At 47.0% G+C, this 26,517-nt stretch overlaps 2 protein-coding genes and 1 long non-coding RNA gene across 11 annotated transcripts in view; 2 read left to right on the top strand and 1 right to left on the bottom strand.

Moving 5' to 3' along the window:
- The first annotated feature begins 16 nt into the window (after positions 1 to 16).
- On the top strand, positions 17 to 16,973 carry HSDL1 (hydroxysteroid dehydrogenase like 1). 2 transcript variants are annotated; one of them, XM_027119134.1, is made up of 6 exons: positions 17 to 100; positions 7,303 to 7,361; positions 10,262 to 10,487; positions 11,165 to 11,610; positions 11,820 to 12,047; positions 14,147 to 16,973. In XM_027119134.1, exons 3-6 carry the CDS (start codon positions 10,268 to 10,270, stop codon positions 14,243 to 14,245), a joined length of 993 nt encoding a protein of 330 aa, XP_026974935.1. In that variant the 5' UTR covers positions 17 to 100; positions 7,303 to 7,361; positions 10,262 to 10,267; the 3' UTR covers positions 14,246 to 16,973. The 2 variants fall into 2 exon arrangements, with proteins under 2 accessions (XP_026974935.1, XP_026974936.1); XM_027119135.1 differs by lacking the exon at positions 7,303 to 7,361.
- A 1,532-nt stretch (positions 16,974 to 18,505) lies between these two features.
- Positions 18,506 to 26,517, top strand: part of MBTPS1 (membrane bound transcription factor peptidase, site 1) — a 50,021-nt gene continuing 42,009 nt past the window's right edge. For 5 of the 8 annotated variants that reach the window (XM_027119137.1, XM_027119143.1, XM_027119144.1 and 2 more), the window contains exon 1: positions 18,506 to 18,630. The gene's annotated coding sequence lies outside the window, so the exon portion shown is untranslated. The remainder of the gene's footprint in view (positions 18,631 to 26,517) is intronic. The other 3 variants (XM_027119141.1, XM_027119140.1, XM_027119139.1) reach the window with 3 other exon arrangements.
- The window catches only part of LOC113627012 (uncharacterized), a 2,537-nt gene continuing 1,584 nt past the window's right edge, over positions 25,565 to 26,517 (bottom strand). Inside the window, exon 2 of the long non-coding RNA XR_003435392.1 lies at positions 25,565 to 26,192. This is a non-coding gene — a long non-coding RNA (uncharacterized LOC113627012). The remainder of the gene's footprint in view (positions 26,193 to 26,517) is intronic.

Raw genomic sequence — 26,517 nt, forward strand, 5'->3', positions numbered from 1 at the left:
TCACGTGGGGGCGCGGCCCGTTGTAGCTGCGGCGGCGGCGACGGGGTGGTGGCCGAGCGTCTTTGGTGGGACCGGCTCCGAGACTGCGTCGCCTCTGCAGGTACCGCGCCCCCCACGCCAGGCCCTGGGCCCCAGACCCTCCTGGTCTCCCTCGGCGCCCACTGGGACTTCGGCCCGGCGCCTCCTTCTGCGCCCCACCACGCCCCCCTGGACTAGTGCCCTCAGCGCCGAGACACCCAGGCCTCCCGGACCCTTTCGTCCCTCCCTTCCCTCGGACCCCGCCTCCAGCTTCCCTCCTTCCAGAGTGTCCCCCAAGAGCGCCCCTTCCACAGCTCCATCCCGGCGTTGCACCCACACAGGACTCCCTTTTCTGGGCCCGCCCCTCCCCCAGGCCCCGGCCGACCTGGGGCCCCAGCCACCCCGAGCGCGGGTGCCACTCTTTCCCAGACCTGACCCAGGTGCTCCGTACGAGGCTCTGAAGATCACCCCTTTGTGCTTCTTCATTGTCGTTTCCAAAGGACTTGGTCTGAGTGGGATTCGTTGTCGTCGTCTTTGTTCTGAAGTAGAAGTAATTCAGAATAAGGGAGCTCTTGGAGAAAGGGCCCCACCAGTTCCCCAGCGGCGGTCATTTGTTCGGCCCTGCCCGGTGCTGGAGGGGAAGGGTTCTGGAGACCAGTGAGGCTGTCGCTGTTCCCAATGAACGTGCAGCCCAGACACAGACGGGCGCTTGAAGCCAAACTCAACGGCCCTCTCGGTGATGCTAGCAAGATGCCTGCCTGGGGGTCTTACAGTGGGCGTCGCCAGCCAGGGCTCAGGACTTTGGTAGACCTCGATCTGAATTCCCACAGCCCAATTCTTCTCTTTACCTCGGCAAGCCTCAGTTTCCCCGTCTGTAAATTGGGAACGATTAAAACCCTGCCTCGTAAGGTTGATGAGAGGGCAAGTACGATGATGGGAATAAAGCACTTAGTGGAGTCTTTTGCATAAAGCCAGCTCTCAGTTTTAACCCTGAGCACTACAAATAGACAAGAGCTAACGGCGAACACTGAATTATAGTGGCTAATAGCCAAGGTTTATGGAGCAGTTATGTTCTGGGCTCTGTTCTGAGTGCTTTTTACATATGATCTACTTTAATTCTCATTATAATCTTAGGCAGGAACTATTAGCCCCGTGTTTACAGGTGATGTAAGGAAAGCTCAGGTGAAGTAATGTCACCTTCACCCAAGACACACAGCTCTTATATGGGGAGCGTGGATTCGAATCCAGGATGTCTATATTCAGAGTCTGTGGTTATAATCACTACAGTAATGTTCCAGGGGCATAGAGTTCAACAAATTGGTATTTTTTTTAGCAGATTTTTTCTTTTTGAGATAAAATTCACATAACATAAAATTCACCATTTTAGCCATTTAAGCATGTACTGTTCATAGCAGCATATTCATGGTGTACAGTCCTCACCACTATTTAATTCCAGAACATTCTTATCATCCCCCAAAGAAATCCCACCCCATTAGCAGTCACTCCCCATTTCCCACTCCCCCTGTGGCAGCCCTAATGTACTTTCTGTCTCTGGATTTGCCTTTTCTGGACATTTCATATACGTAGAATCCCATGATGTGTCGCCTTTTGTCTGGCTTCTTTTGCTCAGGGTACTGTTCTCAAGGTTTGTCCGTGGCATAGCATGTATCCATACTTCATTCTTTTTATTGCTGAATAATATTCCATTATGTGGATAGACCACATTTTGTTTATCCATTCCTCTGTTGTTGGACATTTGGGTTGTTTCCACTTTTTAGCTAGTGAATAATGCTGCTATGAACACAGCTGTACAAGTTTTTGTGTGAGCCTAAGTCTTCGGTTATCTTGGGTCTATATCTAGAAGATGCTATTATTATTTTAATTCCCACTGCACAAAGGGAGACCTGAAATTGAGGGTTATCGGATCTTGGATGAGAACTCCCGTGTTCTGCTCTTTCCATGCAATTCATGGTAGTGGTATACTGAAACTTGGCAAAGGAAGGCAAGGAAATTCCAGAAAGTCATGATGCACCAATAATAACTTCGTCAAAGTGCTGATGCAAAGTTTGAGAAGCTTCTCAAGTTTTCTCTCCCCGAGAGGGAAGTTTGAACTTTGAACACAAAGCATTATTTGCTTCTGTTTATTAAATAAATGTCATATACCTAGCACCATGCCAGGTGCTGAGGAGGAATAGTAAAGATGGATGTGATCCCAGCCTCACACCATCACAAGGCTGTGGGAGGATTAAAGAATTAAATCTGAAAAACAAAACTGCAAAAAAAATTTTGGAAAATAATATGGGAAGATATTTTTATGACTTGGGACTAGGATGGGATTTCTGAAATAAAACATGACAAGCACAAACCATGCAGGGAAAAGATAGATAAATTTGACTACATTAATATTAAGACATTCAGTTCATCAAAGGCACTATAAAGAGACAAAGCATACAGAGAACTAGTATCTACAACATGGAAAGAATTCATATAACTCTGAAAGAAAAAGAAGACAACACGTCAAAAGCTAGGAACAGGCATTTCATAGATGAGAAAACACAAACAGCACATAAACATCAAAAGAGTGCCAGTCATCCTTATTAGTAGTCAGGAAATGCCAGTGAAAACCATGGTGAGATCCCATTTCACAGCCAGCCTTTGGCAGGAAGTGAACTGGTGGACGTTGCCAGCCATCGAGAGGAGACAGCATGCGCTCACACTTGCTGCTGGTGGGCGTGTAAATCGGTGCAGCCACTTTGGCAACATCTTGCTGGATGCCTGGATGCCCTGTGGCCCAGCAGTTCGGCTCATAGGCCTATCCCTTTGAGGAACTCTTGTACGCGTGCCTAGGAGACATGCACGAGAAGGTTCATGGCAGTGCCGTTCATAATTGTAAAGTGAAAACCAACGAGAACAACCCATCAGCAGTAGAATGGTTATATGCATTGTGTGTCTGTACCGTGAGGTAGCGCGGCAGTGAGCGTATATGGCCTACAGCTACGGAGGCGTGGGTGAGTCTCAAAGACAGCGCTGAGTGAAAGAAGGCACCAGAGCATACCGAAGGGGCTTGATTCCTTTATGTAAAGGTCAGAACCAGGGAAAACGGAATATTTCAGAATTCATGCTGCAGTAATAGTACAACTATTAAAAAAAAAAAAGGGAATATTACATCAGAATTTAGGAGATTGATTACCCCCCACCCCCCACCCCAGGTGGCAGAAGGGGATGTGACCAGGGAGGAAGCATCGGGGCTTCTAAGACTGCTTTGATTTGTGAAGTAGGGTGTCTGTGCAGGTGTTTTGTTCATTACTCTTTGAACTGTGCATAATAGGTTTTACAACTTTTGTGTACATTTTCCAGTTTTCTTAAATTACAGAAAAATTAGTTTTAGATATATTTCCTGCCCTCGAGAGGCCTGTGTTCTAGTTGAGGAACCAAGATAGAGTCCAGTTACTGCACTGCTCCGCATTCTGTTTAAGTGTTTAAGTGTCACGTGGGGGAGAGAGACGGAGGGGAACTCATGCTGGTGGGCATGGAGACCTGGGAAGGGAAAGGAAGAGGGGCGTGGGCCTCCCGTCCATGGGTCGATCCCCAGGGCTGGCGTGACGTGGTGCTTGTCCGCGAGTCCCGGGACTGAGCTGGGGAGAAGGGATGGGACTTGAGCTGGGCTTGCGAGGAGAGACAGGATGGGAGTGCTGAGAGCAAGGATCTGAGTGAAGTGAGATTTCTATTAAAAAAAAGTTTAAAGTCCTAACCCTGCAGCCTTACTGGAAAGTGCCGGCTGTTGACGAGGGTGGTGAGGACGGCCTCAGCCAGTCGAAGATCTGAGGAGCCTCTGAGGATACTTTCTGCTTCCTGAATACACTGGAAGGTTTTGGTTTGAGGGATGTTTCAGGATTTGCAACTTGTCTCTATATAGTCTTAAAAACTAGACTGGCAGTCTGTCCGTCCCTCCATCTTAATTTCCTATGACTGCTGTAACAAAGTGCTAGAAGCTCAGTGGCTTAAAACAAGACATAGTTATTCTCTTACAGTTCTGGAGGTCAGAAGTCTCAAGTCAGTCCCACTGGACTAAAGCCAGGGTGTCAGCACGGTTGTGTCGCTCGGGGAGGCTCTGGGGAGAGTCCGTATCCTGGCCTTTGTCAGGTTCTGGAGGTGCCTGCCTTCCTTGACCTGTGACCCCTCTCTGCATCTTCAGTCCAGCAGCCTCTGGTCTTTAAATTTGCCTCACGCTCTCTGACCTCTGCTTCTTGGTCACAACTCCTTCTCTGACTCTGACCCTTCTGCCTCCATCTAATAAGGACACGTGTGATCACGTTGGACCCACCTGGATAATGCAGGATCTTCTCCCCATCTCAAGATCCTTAGTCTTCAAAGTCCCCTTGCTACATGAGGTGACATGTTTACGAGGTTTGAGGATTAGGGTGTGGGCATATTGGAGGGCCGTTATCTACCGACCCCACTACCTTTTGTTTGGTGGTGTTTTAATTGTCTTTTTTCCATCATATTTGCTTTATTTTCTTTGAAAACATTTTGGACCATCTGTCTCATGTTCTTGTAGCATCACCCGCAGGTAGCATTCCTCTGGATAGCCTGTGTTTCAGCCAAGACACTGCTGCTCCCAGAGCTCTTTGATTCCCGAAGGGTTTTGTATTAGGTCTGATCGCCTTTTTCACGGTGATGTCGAGTCAGCTAAACTGTAGGTCAGGATAATGTTACAGGCACAGCAGCCGCGCTTTGAAGACGTGACTTTGCTCCTGGAGTCTCGACCATAGTTTTCCCATGATGCCTTCATAGTTGTGATGTTACCTCAAAGGGGTTTTTTAGGCTCTTTTGGAGCAGTTTTGGGTTTATAATAAAATCGATAGGAAGGTACGGAGACCCCATGTGCCCCCTACTCCGGCACGTGCAGAGCCTCCCGTGTATCAGCGTCACTGGCCAGTGGTGCCATTTCTGCCGAGGGTGCGTCTACCCTGACACGTCATAATCACTCAGACTCCGTAGCTTACCTAAGGGTCCTTTAGCCCTGATGAGTATTGCCCTGGAGAAGTAGAAAATGCCTAGAAGACAGTAGGGAATTGCACTGCGTTTCCTATTTCGGGGACAGTTCTGACTGTTTGCCTCTGTTGTTCGCTGATGTCTTAGTTTCCGTAGAGGCAAGAAGACAAAGCTTTATAATAACTTGTACAGGTAGGGTGTACAGGGACCAGGATTTTACTGTGTTGCAGTGTTGCTTTCTAAGTAATGGATTTCTCTAGGTTTTAGACTAGTACCTATGCACAGAACAATGAACTAGTCAAAGCCCCAAGGCAAGTGAAGAGCAGCCTGCTATCTGTGCGCACCTTGGTAGGCTTCTCGACCTAAATGTGTAGGAAACCCCTTTAAAACTGCTTCCATGAGCTTTCCTAGAACTGAATGGCTTTGGGGGGGAGTCCTGATTTCTTCCTCCATTAGAAAGACATTATTTTCCATCAGCTACTTACCGATGGGGAGAGGATTAAGAGGATGTCGGGCATGTAGAATTTCCAATCCTTTGCCATTTATGGTCCATCGAGGTGTGAGCAAATGGGTGAAAATGTCTGGCGTGTCTGAGGAGCGGCAGGGAGTCGGTCACAAAGCTGCGTGCTCTCCGTCTAGCTTTGCTTCGTCCCCGTCTGGATGGACCAGGGCCCAGGCCGCCTGACTTCCTGCCCGCAAGGCCACTGCCCCTGCACCGCCGCCAGCTGCCTTTTGCGCTAAACTTGATGAGCTCCTGCCTTTGGCCCAACGTTTCTGTGTGGCATAAAGGCATCTCACAGCCTGGGCTCCCCTCCCGGCCCTGTTTCCACCCCTGGGTGCGCATCCCGCTCTGTGAGCTCGTTGCTGTTGTCACCATTTCCCGGCAGGCTGGGCTGTTCCTGGGCACGTCTCGCCCCTGCCCTCCTCCCTGGGGAATCGCTCTGTTGAGAGACCCAGCACGGGTCTTCAGCGCCCGACACTTACTGCTTTTTCATTGCTGTTCTAGTAGTTTGTAGACTTTCCTACAGCCTGGTGACCGTGCGTGTTTAGGCTTCTTGGCTGCATCGTTTATTATTCATAACTAAATTGGCTTTTGAATTTATCAGTCTTTTGTGAGTTTGGTTGGCGTGAGTCAGGTCTGTCCACGTTGAGCTGCCTCTGGGGAACGATGAGATGCATCTCAGACCTAGAATGCCGTCAGCCCTCTGATGGTCCGCGATTAAAAAAAAAATCCAGCAATGATAATCAACGTGTAAGGTAGCTGTCTGTGACGGAATTGCAATTTAAGATACCGTGACGGTCCCCCCTGACTGGTGGTGCAGGGTATCCAGTGGGTGGAGTTGAGAAGCGGGGTTGGAGGCCCTGGCACCGCTGGTCTCTGCTCCCCTCCGATGCCTGTACAGCTTCTGCTGGGCCTGCGCAGGACGGCACTGGGGGCCTTGCCCACGAGGGGTTTCTCTTTGTAAAGGATCGCAGGTGTTGGTTTGGTGGTCCCCTCCCCGCGGGACGGGACTGAGCTGAGCTAGGCTGGGTGGTGCGATTTCATGCAGCAGCTGGTCTGGGCGCTCCTGTCCGTCCGTGCCAGGGGTTGTGTGAGGTGCTGGAGGGGTGTGTGGGGAGATGCGGCCCCCCAGGGAACGCAGCCTTGGGTGGGGGGTTTCAAAACCGAAACAGGCACCAGGCAGTGTCTAGGGCGGAGGGAGAGGGGAGAGTTGGCACTGGCGTTTCCTTCCGTCTCCTTATCCGTAAGCCCCCGGCCCCAGGCAGGCTGGAAGGGGCCATTCCTCCCTGCCATTGCCGCCAGCCCAGGACCCACGTGCTCAGGTGGGCAGCCGGGATCTGCCGGGAGTGTGGAACAGGTGCTGCGGCCGAGCGGAGGGTCTAGTGCTCTGTGGCTGGAGCGAGCACAGTGTTTGCAGAGAGGAGGATGAGGTCCGGGGAAGCCCAGCAGATGCCCGGGACAGGTCGGGGGCAGGGCGTGTGCTCGCCGTCCTGGGTCTCCCTCCAAGCGGTCTGGACAGATTTTGTCCCGTGTGACGAAATGTTCCTTAAGGAACAAGGTGCAGGAGCCGGGATGCCTCCCAGCCCAGCCTTCCACCAGACGGGCACTGGCGGCGCCTGCCTTTTTCCCAGACCAGGGGATGCGTCGCTGCCTGTGCAGGGAATCACGGCACGAGGGTTGTTCCGTTTCCTTAACTTTTAAAACGCTTTGGTCGTAGTTTTATATAAACTTATCCCAGCTGAGCTGTGAAGGAGAGGCATTTGTTTCCTGTTGGTTTTTGTTCACAGCTTGTCCTGAAGAGAAGACAGAGCAGTGTATTCCTGAAGGCCCAGGGCTGGCAGAGGAGGTAAGAGGAAACCACGGGTACTTAATGACTTGAGCAGAAAAATCGGGGAACTCGGTCGCAGTCAGGCTTCTTTTGCTGAAGTTTTTCCTTCTGAGATGTTCAATTCTTGAAAAAAATGGTGTTTGAGAGGGTCGAAGTTCCCTTTACACAGCTTCCCCTTGGGGTGAGTCATTCTCTGAGGCATACCTGACCTTTTTAGCTGGAACCCTATTACAGACACTCCTGCAATTCATTTTCCCACAAGTATTTCTTTGGCTACGATCCATTAGTCCTTGATATGTGGTTTTCAATTTTTCATTGAAAACACTGTTTTAACATTTTAGATGTATGCCCACCTGTTATTTTGAAGAATAGATTTAATGTTCCAAGTATCTAGTTTCTTGGTCATAGTTTTGTTATTTCGAATTTTATCACATTTTGTTTGAAAAGTACTGGTGCATACAAGTATTATGTTTCACATTTGCTTTCTTCATGGCCTAGTATTTGATTAATTATGACAAAAGGCACGTGTCCACTTTAAAAAGTTATCTCAGGAACTCCTAACTTAGGGTGGTTGGGTTTGGATTCTCAGTTTTTATAAAGTTCTTCCTTGTAAGAAGCTAATGTTTTGGCTGTTGCTCTGGGAATCGAATTAGCGCCATTCGGGGACGGCAGCCAGTGTGAGTGTGCTCAGTGCCCGGCAGGGGCCTCTGCAGCCGGCGCCTGCCTCCTCAGGAGGGGGCTGTGTGTTGAGATGGTGCAGCAGCGGGGACCCTTGGAGGGGGTGACACGTCACTACCTCATCGCTAGCATCCGGAAGCTTTGAGAGGCGCTCATGCACAGCAGAAAAGGGGTGAACACGTTTAAGGTGGATGACCGTGACTGTGAGCGTCTTTCAGAGGATTTGAAGCAGTGCCCGGAGCGTACGGCCTTAGTGGGGCGGACGGACCAGAAAAAGAAAAGCATCGTCAGCCCAGACTGCATTGATCTTGATAGTTCATGTTTTAGGGGATCTCAGCCAGTGTGGTCCATGGAGAAGCATTACCCCAGAGGAGCATGTAATTGTTTTTATCTTATTAAGTAATTGGTTTGTGTGCTTAATCAAGTTTATAATGTTTTCTTTTCTTGACCAATCTTGGCATCCTTGTCGTAGGAGGTAAGTTTCTCTGAACAGAACCCCAAAGTGTACAGCACTTTACTTACTGGAAATAAGGTGGCCCCTTCAGTCATTTCCTGTATTGCTATTTGAGAAGGACGTTTCTTTAACTTACTTAATGCCACACCCATTTAGAGTTACAGTAGGAGTGGAAATTTTAACGTTTGAGGGGTTATATCCTCATTGTGAGGCACTTAGGAATCCTGCTGCCTATTTCTTTCAGTTTTCTGTCATATTTCTTTTGTATGTTTTGTTGGTTTGTAATTTGGACTGCACACTCAGGTGCATACTCAACACACAGATAGATATCGATGTATACATATTTATATTCAGTAGTTTTTTCATTATTTTATGTGCCTGTTACCATAGTGTGATATCATTCTTACATTGTGTTCCATTCCAGAGGTTAATTTGTTTTCTCCACTCTGCAAACCTTGGTTGAGCTCAAATTGCATTGCGGTCGAGTGGGAAGGAATTCACTTATTCTTCCTTAAGCTTATGCCAACTTTTGCTGCTATTGTCAGGGATTTTTCTTAGTTTCAGGATTTATTTTTTTCCTATTCTAATGCAGTTTCTATGAAAGGGGCCACTTCCAGAAGTTTTATATAAATGTTTGTTTGGCTTAAATCTATTTTCTTTTATTAATATACAATAAACGCTGTATCCTTGTGTTTGTGCATATCAGAGCTCCCTGGGATTTAACTGTGGTCTGTTCTGATCTTCTTGATGTTTGACCCTCACTTGATAGCACACAGTTGGCTCAGGCCTCAGTGGCTTCCTGGGTCTAGTCCAGGATGAAGTTCATCAGCCTTGGTCGTGCCCGGGCTTTCTCTTCCTTTCTGAGCACAGGCGTACATACACCAGTTCGTATGGCATTTAAAGTTGTTTTGTTAAATGTTCGTCTCTTCTTCTAGGTAGTTATTTACTTCATCTTTGAGTCCTTAGCATCTGTCACGGTACATGGCACATAATAGGTGCGTCGCGATGCTTGCTGTGTGAATACTCACAAGAATTGAATTGGGCTTTTCTTTCCCCAAACGTTAAGGGGCCAGGGAAAGGTAGTGGTGTGCCAGTGACATCAGCACAGTGGAGCGTGCTTATGCAGTATCGTTTGAGAAAACAATTCTTCAAGTTTGGGGAGTATCTCTTTTTAAATATACATTTATGAATATTATTTATACATAATCTAATTTATGTTTATTTGATGTTAAAGTTTATTAGAGCTTAGTTTTGTCACAAATGGGTTGTAAGGTCTTTGAGGCCAAGGCCCTGTCTTAATATTGCCTCTGTTTCTTCTCCTCTGTCTCTCCAGGGATAGTAGGCCCTCCGCGCTTGCCGGTTTTGAATACATACAAATTCAGTAAAAGAAAGAAACATACCTCTCAGCTGTTACGTGAATTAAAAGCTCTGTGTCTGCCGCTGTGCTGGACCAGGAGCTTTTTCTGGCATAGGGCATGTTGTGTTTATCCCCGTAGCCACAACATTTAGCGCCGCAGTGCCTGGATCTTAGTAGGAATTTGGTAACTCTTGATAACTATGTTGACTAATCTTCTTGGAAGGAAAGAACTTTATAAGCTACAGATGTTAAATAATGAGATCATAAATTGTCTGGATCCATGGGCTATGTGCATCTGAACGGTTACTGTTATTGAATGCAAAATTGTTAAGCTCTGATGTCCTCGGATTCCGTTCTTCCCGCGCACTGTGCGTGTTCCTTTAACTTACTAAGCAGAGGCCACCTCTCTCTCACTGCCCTCCCTTGCAGGCTGCCATGGCTGCCGTCGACAGCTTCTACCTCTTGTACAGGGAAATCGCCAGGTCCTGCAACTGCTACATGGAAGCCCTCGCCTTGGTTGGAGCCTGGTACACGGCCAGAAAGAGCATCACCGTCGTCTGTGACTTCTACAGCCTCATCAGGCTGCATTTCATCCCGCGCCTGGTGAGCAGAGCAGACCTGATCAAGCAGTATGGAAGATGGGCAGTCGTGAGTGGTAAGAGATGAGTTTTCAGTTCTTGCCTAATCTAAAAATGAAATCATCTTTCCTGTTTAATCTGTGTTTTAGGTTGGATGCATCATTCCTGGAGTTACTGAATTTGATGTAATGTTTTCATGGGATAAAAAAATAAAACTACTCTGTTACGATTATGTGCGCATTTCTTACCGCCCTCGTCCTGGAAGAATTTCCCTGTGATTTCTGTGCTTCTCATTCTGCCCCTCCTGTTCCCAGTCCAGCTCCAGCCCCACCTTCCTAGCCTTTGCTTTTCCTTTTTGCTCTCTGTTTTCAAAGTGTCCTTACAAACTGGTACCACTTTCAGAAACACTTCCCTTATTTTAAATTTCATCTTAATTTACCATTGTTTCCCAGGAAAGTACCCCCTGGCACTCATTCAAGCCAGATGAGAGTTTGAAAACAGTTTCCCACTGAGTCTCACAGTCAACTTGGTGAATGTAAAACAGCTCTTCCTCTGCCTGTCAGAGTGTCTGGGCGAGTATTTGACTAGCTTGTGTCATGGATTTGACCTTGTGCTTGACTGATCACTTACAGAACTCGGTTTATTTCTAGTGTGAATCCTTCTCTGATTAAACCCGGACACAGTGTATTTAAAGTCCATTTTAAAGGTCACACTGAGAAACGAGTTTGCTCTCTTGTCTCCGCTTGTACTGTAGGCGCAACAGATGGGATCGGAAGGGCCTACGCAGAGGAGTTGGCCAGCCGTGGGCTCAACATCGTCCTGATCAGTCGGAACCAAGAGAAGCTGCAGGCGGTCGCTAAAGACATAGCTGACGCCTACAAAGTGGAGACTGACGTCATTGTCGCGGACTTCAGCAATGGCCGCGAGATCTACGGCCTGATTCGGGAAGCCCTGAAGGACAGAGACGTTGGCATCCTGGTGAACAACGTGGGCGTGTTCTACCCCTACCCGCAGTACTTCACACAGGTCTCGGAGGACACGCTCTGGGACATCGTCAACGTGAACGTTGCCGCCGCCAGTCTGATGGTGCACATAGTGTTACCCGGGATGGTGGAGAGGAAGAAAGGGGCCATCGTCACCATCTCCTCTGGCTCCTGCTGTAAGCCAACCCCCCAGCTGGCGGCGTTTTCCGCGTCTAAGGTAACGCGTCCCCAGTTGGAAAGTGAAATCACCACGCAGGACAATGTTTATCACGATGGTTTGGTCCAGTTTGTTGAGCTCTTTGTCAGCAGCTCGTGTTTGCTTGTGCTGTATTTTTTTCCCTGAAATGACCATTAAGTCTTTTTTTTTCTCCTGAATTTCTTCCGAGTTCCTGAAAAATTAGGTCTTTTCCCCTCCTGTTTCAACAGGCTTACTTAGACCACTTCAGCAGAGCATTGCAGTATGAATATGCTTCCAAAGGAATTTTCGTACAGAGTCTAATCCCGTTCTACGTAGCTACCAACGTGTCCACCCCTGGCAGCTTTCTGCACAAGTGCCCGTGGTTGGTGCCTTCGCCACAAGTGTACGCACATCATGCTGTTTCTACCCTTGGCATTTCAAAAAGGACCACAGGATACTGGTCCCATTCCATCCAGGTAACAGTGTGCGCTCAGCTCTCGTAATTAGGTTAATGCCTCCTAAACCTTTTTAAAATGACACTTGGGAATCTGATTGAAGCATGATGCTGAAAGATGAGGATTGTGAATTCTGATTCTCAAACCTTAGAGTGCTCCGGTTTAAGGATCCAGCTCACGTTCTTTGAGTTCCTTTCCATCTTCTCCATTCCCGTTTGTTTCTTACCTTTTTAAGTCCCGCCTGTCTCAGTCTCTGGGGAACGCATGGCATTTGTGTTTTCAGCACTGTGCACTTTTCCGATAAGCTGGATGTGTACCCTCGCTGTGGACGTCCTCCCCTCAGCTCGTTGTTCCCAAGTCCTGCTGAGCTGGGTCCCCGGGGGGGCTACTCTGTATCACATTGGTCAGGAGCAGGCCTGGACACGCGGGTCAGGATCCCCGAAGGCGCCCAGAGCCTTGCAGAACCCGACCCCCGCACCCCGGCTTTTCCGCAGTTCCCGGTGCCTGGAGACTTGGCATCCCTTTCCTGTTACTGCTGTTATCTCAACAGGCCGATGAGTCAGCCTCCGGAGTGGATCCGTCAGTACCCAGAGGATGAAATTCTCTCCTCTTCCATTAGCTCTTTCCCTCCCACTGCCCAGTGTGCTGAAACCTCCCTGGGACAAGCCAATGAGTCTCCGCCTGCCCGTCCTTAGGAAACGGGCAGAATCCATCTTGATGCTGGTCCCCCCTGTAGTGGACAAGTGGTCATGAGAGGAGATTTAAAACAAACAGATTTCTAGATGCTGCTTCAATCTCCACTCAATAAATACTGAAAATAAAATGCCCTTTGGAGGGGGACCCGATTACCTAGCCTGTGTCAGGCGCCCCCATGTTTCAATGTGACCCTCCTTACAGAGTCCTCCTAAGGGACCATATATTGCCTTCTTTCATCTCCTTGGATTTTAGAGCCTTTTGCTTTAGGACAGTGGCCCCAAGGAGGAGTATTTGGGTATTTTTTTCCATGAAATCCTGACTCTTTAAAGAGGTCCAAAGAGACCTTGGTCATTTTCACAGGTATTTACTTACGGCTCCAGGCCAAACACGGGACCCCTGTCTCCAAGGTGGCTAAGCTGAAGCTTCTGTGGAACCTGCTGGGAACAGCTGCACCTCTGGGACCCTCACCCCACAGTTCATCGTGCTGGGACCCCCTCCTTGTTCACTGTGGTTCCTGGAATAGCAGAGTGACCTGGGTCTGTTTCTTAAGGAGAATGTGGACTGACCTGTATTACTACACCTCTGGTCAAGGCTAGAACATCAGCACCTGCCAGGGGCCCGTCCATCTCCCCTCCTTCACACACAAGGTGTTAAACTTTTGCTCAGTCTCAGACAGATCCGTCAGTGTTGCGCAGGGCTTCTCCACCTGAGCACTAGTGGCGTAGAGGTTGGTTCGTTCCTTGTTGTGGGACCTTCCTGTGTGCTGTACGATGCTCACAGCGTCCTGGACCTCTGCCCACGAGATGCCGGTAGCACCATCACCCCACTTGTGACAGCTAATACTGTTTCTGGACTTTGCCGAATGTCCCCTGGGGGGACGTGGCCCTGGAGACCCCCTGGAGCAGAGCAGCATCAGCGGACATCCTCCCTGTATCCCCGAGGCTTCCACGTCACACCTCAAGACACTCTCTCAGGGTCCTGGTGTGTTTGACTCAGTGCGTTTGTTTAACTTAGCACCACTCTGCCCCTCAGTCCCCAGTTTTCTCACACAGTACTAAGCACGTATGCAGTTTTCTCTTTCACCTGCCTTTTATTCCTGGGCTGATTTGTAATTCTTATCCACATTCCATACTATTCATGTCACGTTAAGTAAAGATGAAATCGTATCACTGCGTGTAGGTCTGTCCCGCCTCATTAGAGAAAGGGGGCGGGTGGGCGGTGATCACATGTCTGTTCCCCAGAGAGTCTAGCATAGGGTCTTATACAAAAGTAGGTGCTCAGTGCAGTAGCACCGAAGGTTTTTCCCTTTTTTGTATTTAATGGGATTGGTGATGTTTGTTGGTTTAAACGATTGCTGATCTGTGCGTTCTGTTGTCGATGACTTTGGGTTCTAACCTTACAGTCTTTTTCTCTTTCATTTTTAGTTTCTTTTTGCACAGTATATGCCTGAATGGCTCTGGGTGTGGGGAGCAAATATTCTCAATCGTTCCCTACGTAAGGAGGCCTTATCCTGCAAAGCGTGAAGCTGGCTGATGGTTGGGAAGTGTTGCCAACTCGGGGAACCTGCAGCGTTCTACATTTGGAAGAACACATGTAATTTATCTTCTGCATTTTCTTTCTACCGATCATTTAGCATACTGTTGACTCATCGTTTGCAAAATAAACATAACACTTTTAAGAATGCTGTGGAAAAGCCTCAAGGGCCGCTTGGAAGGCACAGAGTAAACAACGACCACCACACAAGAACCATGAGGCAACCTAAATTTTGATGCTTTTTTTTTTTTTTTTTAAGCTGTTCGAAAGCTGTGTGATTTATGTTGTTCTAAGAGCTACTCGCAGTCTGATATTGAAATATGATGTGACTTGTCAGCTCTTACAGTTTCGCGTGTTGTTTCTTAAGGGAAATTATTTCAGTAGATGAATTATAGTATTGGTTTTCAAATGTTCATCAGGAAAAACTATTTAAAAGTGTTGTTTTCTAGGTCAGATTGCTGGTATAATTAGTGGAACTCTGTATTATATTGTGTAACTCTAGTTGTTCGGCTCTCTGTGTATGAAATGCTGCTCTTCAGCTGATGCTTCGTTAGAGAACCATATACGTGTGTATGTTGTGTGCATCTAGGCAACTTTATGTATGGGTAAGTTACTTTAAGAAAGATTTCTCGTCAAGATGGCTTAATGTGGAATCTTAAGGGTATTAAAATTCTAGATTTTTCCTTTTCATACTAAACAAGGCTACCCAATTTTGTGCTATAGATTTGCCAAGTATAATATTACTTACGACATTCTGTTTTTTTTAATCTACTAAGGAGTTAATTCATTCCTAGATTTGGACATGTAGTAATTGACCCTCAGTCATCCTCTGATTTATAATTACTGTGGATGAGTAATGACTTCTCAGCCTATGACCCATTTTATAACAAATTTAGCCCTTTAGAGCTTGTTTTACCTTGTCAAACACTTTGCTATGTAATATTAGTCCATTCCAGTGGCATTATTGGTGTAAACATCAAAGATTTATAGAATAGTAGTTAAAATATGGACAGATTATGTGTGTGTGATATGACATGTTGTGTCTGTTGAAATAAGTTAGAAGCTCATTCTTGGTTCGTGTAATGGATTTATGCGTTACAGTGAATACTTCTAATGGTATGAAGATAATTATGCACAACCCACCACAATACGGGTTTGCACTGAAACCTACTGTGAAGTCTTTTTGGTTCAGGTCCTGTAAAGCCAAACATTTTTGAGAATCACATACGTAGTGCTTTGACAGTTGTAAATCACTATACGAATATGACCGTATGTGCAAATTTGAAATTCACAGTTTAATATTGCAACATTGATGCAGAAACCGGTAAATTGAAATCAGGACTTTTATGAAATTGCTTTCTCCTGAGATAATATTCCATTACGAGTAGGCCTAAAGCATGCTTTTATGTTATGCCCACAATTTTGCCAGTGACATTGCCTTAGTATTTCCAGATCTGACTTGGACTCAAGATCAGACGTTCAGTTCAGAGCTCTTCAACTTACAGATCAGGCCTTCATCACATAAGAGGAGGAACTTCAGGTGTGAAAATTTACACACTAGTGATACTACGTAGAACTGACCTTTCTACGATACTACTACGTAGAACTGTTTTGCTTCCAAGTTGGCTTGGAAACCTTTATTTTGTCATATTTGGCATTTCCCTACCCGACCATTTATGGTCATTAAGACTAGCGAAAATTTGACTTCATGCCACAGTGACTTGAACTTTAATTGACATATAATAAGAAGCAGCAACTTGATGTAAAAATACCATATTTATATCTGAGGTGTTATGTGGTACAGCAGTGTCTTATATTTATAGATTAGGTGTTGGATCATTGTTATATGATGAGACTAAGTAAACCATGTCAGTGATGTTTTAAAATTCTCTCCTTGGCAGGACATATGTAAATATGCTGATTGGTGCAAAGTTCATGAAAGATCAAAACCAAGACTCTTCCTTAGGTTTTACCTTTCCCAGAGCTCATTTGAGAGTCATAATCGGACCACTGTAGATGGGGTTTCTTATTAAGAATGTGGGAAATAAGAACCTTTGAAAGAGTCTGTGGCCTGAAAACAACAATAAAAGCAGTTGCTTCTGCTTCCTTTGGAAGAGGTTTTGCTCCATATGTTTGTAAATTGGTTGTTTGGAAAGAGAGACACATTTTTTCCCCGTAGGAACAGTTATTTAAAAGTTACAAAAAATTAATCTCTAAACACCTGTGATAGTAACTCATTAAAAGCTGGTAACTCAGTAAGAAAACTGCGCGTGTAACCACGTGTCTCATAAATCTTGTGAAACTACAGAGTTGATTTCTTGCTCTCATTCTCCTGATAGGTTGAATAAGATGAAGGCTGATTTTGCTCACTGACATTGGCGATGTGGAGGTCACTGGTGCTTTTGTCATGATCCATTTTCATCGAGTGGTGGGGATGAAAGTCGTGGTGGGGATGAAAAGTAGTGGGTTCAAGAAAGAGTGGGAAGAAAAAGGGAGTCAGTGAGTAGAGACAGCTCTTTGGAGGAGTCTGTTTTGTTTTAACCTCAGTTACTTAAAATCTTGGCACATTTGGGAACCAGAGGGTTAAGTGGTGTCCTCAGTGTTGACATTGTTTGCCCTGGGAAACTAGTCTCTCTGTGTCTCTGTCTCAGTATTGGCTCAGGCTGTTACTCTTTAAAATAGCACTCAGTGTTAATAAAGATTTACCTTCCCATGGAATTGTGAATGCTTTATTATATACGTGAAGGGTTAGTTTAGGAAGTTATGAGAACTTGGAGTGGTGGAAAACCGGTAGACCAGGATTCTGGGGCTCTCAGCCTTCCTTGGTCAATTTCCAGGCCACCTCCTGTCATGCCCCAGGCCCCCTGCAGTTTCTAGGGTTTTCAGGAGCTGGCAGCTGTCTCTCTTCCCCCGCTTCCGACTTCACTATCACGTGACAAGGATGTTTGCAATTCATCAGCCTACCTCTGTTCCTAACAGTTGGGCTTTGTATTCAATGGCATAGTGACCTAAAGGGCTGTTAAAAGAACCCTGAGTAGAACAGCACAGTTAAGTTTAAGATCAGGTACCTTACGTGGTGGCAGCAGGGAGTGCTTAATTTTGAGGATCTGCAAGTGCGAGGGTCAAGAATTCTCTGAAAGTTCCTAACATTGATGCGACCTGGGGCGGGGCGGGGGTGGGGGGAGAACTTAATCAGGTGTGGGTTGATCTAGTGTAACCACCGCATTTATTGAATGTGTGTCAAGCCCTGTATGTGCATGTTTCATTTAACCCTCATCCTATTAGGTAGGTATTCATATCTCTTTTTTGGATGAGGAAGGTGAGGTACAGAAGAGCTGAGGTACAACTTGCCGAAGATCACAAAGCCAGTCGGGGATTCTGTATTTAGCCACTATGTCAAATGAGTTTGGTTAAATATTCTTAAAGGGAAGATGCAGTGCTGTGGTTTCTAATATTGGGGCCATGCAGTATCTTCATGGTGCCGTGGAAAGTTCAAACAAGATGCAAGCAGTTTTGTCTCACTATATAGCACATCATTTGTCATCAGCATTACGTAAAACAGGCTTTCAGTCCCCCAGTTGTGTCCAATGTCAAGTGTGGACCGGCTCAACATTTAGACACAAAACAGCCCGTGATCTCAATCACCCGGACATTTTGGGGGGGGGGCGCACTTCTAGAGTTCAACACATTAATCCTTGTTTCTTCAAAAGGGGTAGCCGCTTGGCGTCCGTGCTCCAGGCGAGGCCGCGAGGGGTTAGGAGTGGAGTGGACCGACTTGGGGCAGGGGTCTCGCCGGTCAGGGTGGGAGTCAGGGGAGGACTCGCATCCTCACGCCCTGAGCAAGCACTTCACCCGCCCGCGTCCCAGGTGCCGCGCGGGTAAAACGGGTAGCGGTTTGCAGGGGGCGCGCGCTGAACCCGGCTTTTGCTCCGGACACCAAAAGGCCCCAGGAGGAGAGCGCTGGAGTAGAAGCTTTCAGGGGCCGTTTCGCCATGGCTGTCCTCTGCAGGACCGAGCCCAGCCCGGGCCAGTGCAGGTTCCATGAGCTCCTGCCCTAAATCCCTACGCATCCCTCGCCGGCCCATTCTAACAGTCCTTTACCCGGACTCCGACCCGGTCCCGCCCCAGGGCCGCAAACTTCGCGAGACCTTCGTCTGTCCTCCCGGCCCGGCCCCGCGGCCCCCGGCGTCCAGAGCGCGCACGCAGGGCACGCACGGCCGCCGGGGCCGGCGCTCCAGGCCGTCGGTTTCTCCGCCCGGATCGCGCAGTATCGCGAGCGTTGGGAGTAAACACCCCGCATGGAGATCCGAGGCGTGTTCGCCGCGGAGGCGCCGTTATCCCGGGCCGGGCGGACCCGAGCTTGAGGCCGCCGCAGGTACGTCAGGCGGCCCGCTCCCCGGAGCCGCCGCCTCTCCGGACCCGCGCGGCCGCCCGCGCTGTCCGGCGTGCTCGAGGCCCCGAGGGCGGGGGTCTGCGCTGGCGGGGGCGGCGGGCGGCGGCGGGGCCTCGTTGCGCCCCGGGAACCTCTGGGCGCCGACTGGGCGGTGCGGGGGCGACGGTGCGGGGAGCGGGGAGGACGGGCGGCTTGACGCGCCGGTGCACTGCATGCCAGCCCGTGGGAGCCTCGCGGTCCCCTTCACTCGCCTCAGACCGGCCCGGCTCCCGGCTGGTGTCCCCGCCTGGCCCTCTCTGCGTGTTGACACTCTTCGGTAGCTTGCTCCATTTCACCGTTTTCTTTATCTGAAATACACTTTAACGGAGTCAAACCATATGCCTGGCCCTGGCCCTCCGCCTCCGAACAGACCGCAGTTTTCGGGTCTGTTCCCAGAGGGATCTGGTATCACATCTTAAGGGACCTCGGTTCTCTTCCCCGTCTCGGTCTGTACGCATTGCTCCACTGATTTTTCAAAAATGCGGGGTAAGAAGCTCGTCGGCAAGTTGGGTTCGGGAGGCTCTGGTTGACTCTCAGAACAAGAATGCCTTTCAGACCTGTAGAATCTTAAAATCTTGCCTTGCCCTGTCCTGAATGTGCTGCGTGAGACGGTTATACACCGTCTACATGTGTTCATTAAGATGTTTACCCCTTGTTTGGGTTAGAGCCCCTGAGACTTATGGCCTGTTTGCCTATGCAGATTAAGTTAAATATTTACAGTTACTTTAGATTCTGAAGGACACTTCCAAGTGTCCTTTGCGAGTGGCTTAAGATTTGAGTTGAACTGGAGAATTTCGTTTCCTATGGCCCTTTAGTCTCGATTGTGCTGGTAAGTAGCGCTCTCACTTCGAGGTCTCAGTTTGCCTGAGTATAAAAATGAGGGGTTTGGAGAACAGTGACTCTTCCCAACCTTTAATCTGCAGCACCCATTTTATTTATATATTTTTTTAACGTGAGAGCTTTGTTAAGGTAAAGTTACATACCATAAAATTCAGTTGCTTTAAGTGTACTTATTCAGTATTTGTTGGTAGTTGTTGTTTTAGTAAATTTGCAGAGTTCTGCAACCACCATAACCCAGTTTAAGGTGACATCCCCCAAAGATGGCTGGTGCCCATGTGCAGTCACTGCCTATTTCTTACGCCAGCTCCAGGCAACCACTAATCTATTTCCTGTCTCCTGAGATTTGTCTTTTCTGAATATTTCGTGTATTCAGGTGAGATCGTATGTGGCCATTGTGTCTGGCTTCTTTTGTTTCGCGTACTCTTTTCAGAGTTCATGTACATTGTACCCTGTATCAGTAAGTCATTCCTTTTTTTTAAACTGAAGTAGAGTTGATTTACAATGTTGTATTAGTTTCAGGTGCACAGCAGAGTGATTCATTTATACATATATATATTCTTTTTCAGATTCTTTTCCACTACAGGTTATTCCAAGATATTGAATATAGTTCCCTGTGCTATACAATGGGTCCTTGTTTATCTATTTTATATATAGTAGAGTGTATCTGATAATCCTAAACTCCTAGTTTATGCCTTCCCCCAGTACTTCATTCCTTCTTATGGCCCAGGAATATCCCAGTGTATGGATATAACACATTTTGTTTATCCATTCATGCAGGACACTTTTTTGGGGGTGAGGGTGGGGCTGTGTGGCATGTGGGATCTTAGTTCCCGACCAGGGATCTTACCCGAGCCCCGTGCAGTGGAAGCGCGGAGTCTTAACAACTGGACGGCCAGGGCAGTCCCCTGGACACTTTTCTCAAATAAAATGTTATGTTTCCATGTATGATGCAGATGGCCAGAGCCCTTTTTGTTAGAGGTGGCAGCAGGGGTGGCGGGTGGGACTGTTGCCCATAAGCTGTCTCAATGGTGCTCCCCAAGTATCCTTTATATCCCTTATATTATAAGGCTTATAGTTATAATTGATTATAAGGCTTATAATCAAGAGTTGGTTGCGTCTATAAATAAAGAACTTCTGGTTCAGTGCTTGCAGAGCCTTAGAAGCACCTAGGGTCCTATGGGATCAAGCAGGCTCTCTTCTGAAGAGTCAGGAGGTTTTAGCGTTCCCTTCCCATCCACGTGTTGTTTGATCGCATTTTCTGTCGGTCTGGTGGTAGATAGTTCTTGCCCCGCCTGCTGCCTCTTTCATTTGTGTGGCAGCCACAGTAAGTGCCACAGATAGTGAGAGGCCGCAGGCCTGGGCAGGCTACACATGGCCTAGCGTAGCGCTTTAAGTGGAGCTGGGGTGGGCGTGTGTTGGCATCTGCCCCCTGACACCAGAGGAGAGTTAAGGTACTGGTTATATTTCGGAACAGCTTGGCAACTCCAGCCCTCGGTGACTTGAAATATTAAGAACGGGAGGCTGGACCTTGGTTTCTCAGTGTTTGGCCTGAGTCAGGTTAGGGAGACTGATTTCCTCCTCCCCGTGGCCTAATCGGTTTTGACACGCTGAGAAATTTGTTAACTTGGTTTATTAATATTGAGAATGTCTTTTTTGCTTAAGAAAATGAGTTTCAAGTAAAATGAGGAAAGTACTAGCCTTCTACGGGGCTGGCCAGTACTGGATGGCTGAAGGGTCAAGAGAATAAGGAGACAGCCACATCTGAGAAAGAATAGGCAATAAAAGCAGTGTGGACCATGATGGTCCTTCACTTGGGCACTCTTGACTCTTGGGGCTGAATTGCTTGTGTTTTTCCCCCCTACGAAACCTACTAATGGACAGAATGTGCCAGAATGAATGGTTCAGTCAGGCTTAAGAATACACCTTTGTTTTGGCATGGTCTGGCATCTCTTAAACGTTAGCCTGCTAAACAATGGTAATACAGTCAAGTATGCAGTTAGTTACAAAAGTGGTATTTTTACAGTCAGATTTTAATTGAACTGAGTGGTATCCTTCCATAGCCTAAACAGTTCAATTTTCTCTGGATCTATTTCAGTAAAGGGTCATTAAAAAGCAAGGCACATCTTCATAATTAGACGACTGTCAGGTGATACAAGTCATTTCCTCTCATCTGAATTGTGTTCTTTAATTATTTGCAAAGAAATCCTTTTGGATGTGCTTTAGCTCTACGGGGCATCATAATCCTAGTGATACCCTTTTATAATGCAAAGTAGAAGATTCTCAGAGCTGTAAGGAATGTTAGCTGTCACTTGCCCAAGTAATACATCTCCTCTACCTTGTCTCCCTTTTATACACGTCTCATTAAATATTATTCCTGGCATTGTATTTTTTGAGCTGTTCATTTTACATTTAGTATTTAATGTCAAATGTTTTTTGATTGTACCTTTATTGGAGGCATAATTATACTTATTTATGGAAAATCCATAATTTTGTAAATACCATCTTTTAGGGTGTACCTTTGTATGCAAAGATAACCAGGTCTTCTACGTTAAGAATTTATAGAAATTAAATCCAGTAAACACTTAGTGGATCCAGTAACAGCCCTAACCAGGCCCCATGAGTAAGTGATATTACAGATGATAAACTCGTTCAGAATGTACTAGCTAAAAGCATAGCCTTAAGCTAGAAGGTAGACACAGAGATTTTTGAAAACAATTCCTAGGAAATAGATCCCTTTTAAGCGCTGCTATATGTACAAATAAAATTACATTTTTAACATATTTTGACTTTGTGCCGCTGTCTTACCAGAAAATTTGTTTTTCTATAAAATTTATTTTAAAAGATTTATTAAAGTATTTAAATAATATGTTTTATCTAATTTAAAAGTGTAACATGTGCTCTTTGTGAAAAGGTATGAATAGAATTAAGAACATAACTACCTGTAATCATAGTATCGGAAGGTAATAGAATCATTGGTACCATTTTGGTGGATAGTTTTTCATGTTCTTTTTTCCTTGTGCACATAGATACATATTTAAAAATCAAGATTTGGATCACACTGTACATGAACTGTTTTCCTTAATATTTCATTAACATTTCCCCCATATTCTTCGGGAAATATATTAGTTTCCTATGGCTGCTGTGTCAAATTTCTATAAACTTCGTGGCCTAAAACAACACAGATTTATTCTCTGGCAGTTCTGGGGGTCGGTAGTCTGAAGTCAGTCTCACGGGGCTGAAGTCAAGGTGTCAGCTTCATTCTTTCTGGAAGTTCCAGGGGAGAATGTGTTTCCTTCCCTTTTCCAGCATCCAGAGGCACCTGCATTCTTTAGCTCCTGACCTCCTCCTGTATCACTTCAGCCTCATGTTTCCGTCATCAGTTCCCTGCCTCCCTCTTATAAAGACTCTTGTAATTACATTGGACCCACCTGGATCGTCCAGGACACTAGACATCCTTAGTTTAGTTACACCTGCAAAGTCCCTTTGGCCATATAAAGTAACATTTATAGGTTCTGGGGATGAGAATGTGGACATCTTTTGGGGACCATTATTCAGCCTTCCAAAGGACCATAGTTTGAAATTGCTGCATTGCATTCCATAGTATGGGTGCACTAATTATTTAGCTAGTCCCCTATTGCATTTAGGTGGTCTGTAATTTTTCCCAGTTAAAACCCTTGGACATAAATTATTGTATGCTTTCAGGTTTATACTTCTATGGATTTTAGGAAAGCAGGGTAACCTACCTCGTAAGAGTGTGGCCTCTGGAGCCAGACCACCCAAGTTCCCAGCCCAGCTTCCCCACTTACTGGCGAGGTGACTCCAGGGAAGGTGCTGAGCCACCGTGGGCCTCAGTTTTCTCATCTGAAAAATGGGGGGATGGGTAGGAACAGGTTGTCGTGGGATTAAGTGAGTTAATACATGCACGCTACTAGGATAACACCTGCCACATGATAAATGCTCAGTAAGTGTTAGTTGTTGTTATTACTGAAGTTATTACACTAAAAGTTTTTTACGTCCATATATTGCCAAATTACTCTAAAAGGTCATAAGAGTTTTTTACATTCACTAGCAACCTATGAGAGTACTCATTTTATTGGGTGGAATTCTTAAACATGATTTTATTTTATACTCAATTTTTGTCTCAATTTTTGTCAAAATGTTACTTGATTTTTATCATGTAGATTATAGAGGCACTGGGGTTAATTTTAGCAGCTGTTTACTATCTCAGTTCCTTAATTCCTTAGAATGAGAAATACTTTTAATTTCTCTTTGACTGGCTCAGTCCATCTCTTGGTGTGTTCAGATATCATTCTGTGTGACAGGTGATGGGTGTAAACCTATTTGATAAGGTCCATGGTCTGGTTGTGCACACATGGGTCTGTGCAGAGTGAGTCTCACAGAAGAGGCTTAAAGTTGCCCCCACCCGTCCACCACATTTTATTTTTATAAATTATTTTATTTATTTATGGCTGCGTTGGGTCTTCGTTGCTACCCGCGGGTTTTCTCTAGTTGCGGCGAGCGGGGGCTACTCTTCGTTGCGGTGCGCAGGCTTCTTTCATTGCGGTGGCCTCTCTTGTTGCGGAGCATGGGCTCTAGGCGCACGGGATTCAGTAGTTGTGTCACATGGGCTCAGTAGTTGTGGCTCGCGGGCTCTAGAGTGCAGGCTCAGTAGTTGTGGCGCACGGGCTTAGTTGCTCCGCGGCACGTGGGATCTTCCTGGACCAGGGCTCGAACCCGTGTCCCCTGCATTGGCAGGCGGATTGTTAACCACTGCACTTCCAGGGAAGTCCTCCACCACATTTTCAAATTCATACTCCCACCCTCCTGAGGGCAGCGCTAGCAACTGAGACTAAATGTAGGACCTTTTTTTTGCATATTTTGGAAACCATTCAACCTGCCAGAAAGGGTCCAAGAACAATAGAAGCCCTTTTTTCCCTCTGAACAATTTGAAAGTAAGTTGCAGACCTGATGTCCATTACCCCTGGATACTTCAGTGGGCATTTCCTGCAAGCAAGGACCTTTTTATGCAGTCACGGCACAGCCTTCAAAATCCAGCAGTTAGTCTTGATACGCCACTACTAGCTGATCACAGGTTGGCCCCATTCAGGTTTTGCCAGTTGTTCATTCCGGTAATGTACTTACAGTAAAGGGATCCAGTTCAGAGTCTTGAGTTGCAGTTAGCGGTCATGTCTCTTGAGTCGCCTTCAATCTCAGCCATTCCTTGACTTTCATTACCTCAGTACTTATGGAAATTCTATGCGAGTTGTTTTGAAAAATGTCCCTCGATTGGGGTCCTGATGTTTCCTTAGGATCTGATTCAGGTTGTGCTTCTTTGGCAGGAGCCCCTCAGGTGACGCCAGGCTCTTCCAGTGCGTCTGCCCGGCGGACCTGGGTCCATTTGTCCCATCGCTGGTTAACCTGATGAAGCGTCTCCATTGTAGGGTTACCCTATTTCCTTTCGTAAATCAGGATTTTGCTGGGAGCCATTCTGAGCCCATGTGAATAACTTATTCCTCTTCACAGTTTAAGTTTATTTTACGTATATATGCTACAGTGGACTCATGCTTTCCTGTTGTATTCTGGGTCAGGATCTGTTACGTTCATTATTTGCTTCGATGCTCAGATTGTCCTGTGCTGGCCTCTGTGTCCCTTTGACACGTCCCCACCATTCTTTGAGCTTTTCCTTACTTTCTGGCGCAAGAAGATGTTCCAGACGCATCTCTGTTCACCCTGCCCAGCCTGGAACTAGCTCTCTCTCCAAGGAGCCTGGTTTCTTTTAGTGGAGAATAGTTATTTAGAAAACCAGTTCTGGGTTCCCTCCTGTTGGGATATCACTGCCCCTGTGTCCTTTCAGCAGACAGAGCTAGGAAATACATGTATGTGTGTTTGTGTGAGTGTATTTTTCTACATCTGTCTGTATATTGAAAACCTTGAGTTCACACCAGTACTTCCAGTTTTATTGTGATCCTGCATGGTTCATTCCAGTTTTTCCCCTTTCATATTTGAGACTTCCTTCCCTGTCAGTGAGAAATCTGCCTCCCATTATCCACAAAATATTTATTTGATCAAATCAGTGTCCCTTCGTCACTGCCGGCGCCTCACGCAGGCTCTGATACCCCTCGCCAGGGGCCTCTCCCCTCAGCCTCCGTCACTCCGCGCCAGGCCGCTGCAGCTCTCCCACCGCTGCCTCCTCCTTATCCTCGGCCGATTATTTTTACAGAAAGTGTTTTCTTTTCCTGTTGTGTCTGTGCTCCTCTTCTCTGTGCTCACCTTACGCTTGTTGCTGCGTACGTGTTGGCCACTAGATGGTGAGCCCGTCTTGGGGACACACTCTCCAGGGCTGAACTGTGGAGTGAGAGCGGAACGCAGCCGTTGTGCACGCGGTCGCGGGGTGCCTTCAGAGCGCTGCGGAGGAGTCGGGGGAGCCGTATCTTTAAAACAAACAGGCCAAGGGCGCAGAGGTCGGTAGGCGGTGGCGGGTGTTCCCTCCCCAGCGCCCACGCCGTCACTCACCCGCCTCTAGGTCCCCCGTGGCATTTTTCTTTTCCTCAGTGCAAATTTATGTTTTGAAGCTCTCTCTTTCTGGGACTGGGAAACGTAGAAACCTCCATATCTGTTGTCACTCTTGAAAAAGAGTGTCTTCCTAGAACCAGGTTTTAGTTCACCTTTAAAGAACAGAAGCAGGTCAGCCAGGTCCAGATAGGGAGTGTCTCCTTGTTCCCGTCCTTCCCAGCCTTCTCCTTCCTCCCCCTCCATGGGGATTGTCCTCATGAGGGTGTCTGCTTTCCAGCCCCTGTGGTTTGGAGACTCCTCTAGTGTGGCCCTCTGGTGAGAGGTTCAGTGACCTTTCAATTACTAAACCAGTGACCGCTGTTCATTATGGAAATGTTTCCCCTAATTTGGGGGTTTTGACCTCCCTCTTCCCCTCTGCCCTGAGCCATGCCGCACCCCCCCCCCCCCCCCCCCCCCCCCCCCCCCCCCCCCCCCCCC

Source organism: Aethalodelphis obliquidens, unplaced genomic scaffold (assembly GCF_003676395.1).
Source record: "Aethalodelphis obliquidens isolate GAN/ISIS:26980383/991018 unplaced genomic scaffold, ASM367639v1 scaffold20, whole genome shotgun sequence".
Lineage (NCBI taxonomy): Eukaryota > Metazoa > Chordata > Mammalia > Artiodactyla > Delphinidae > Aethalodelphis > Aethalodelphis obliquidens.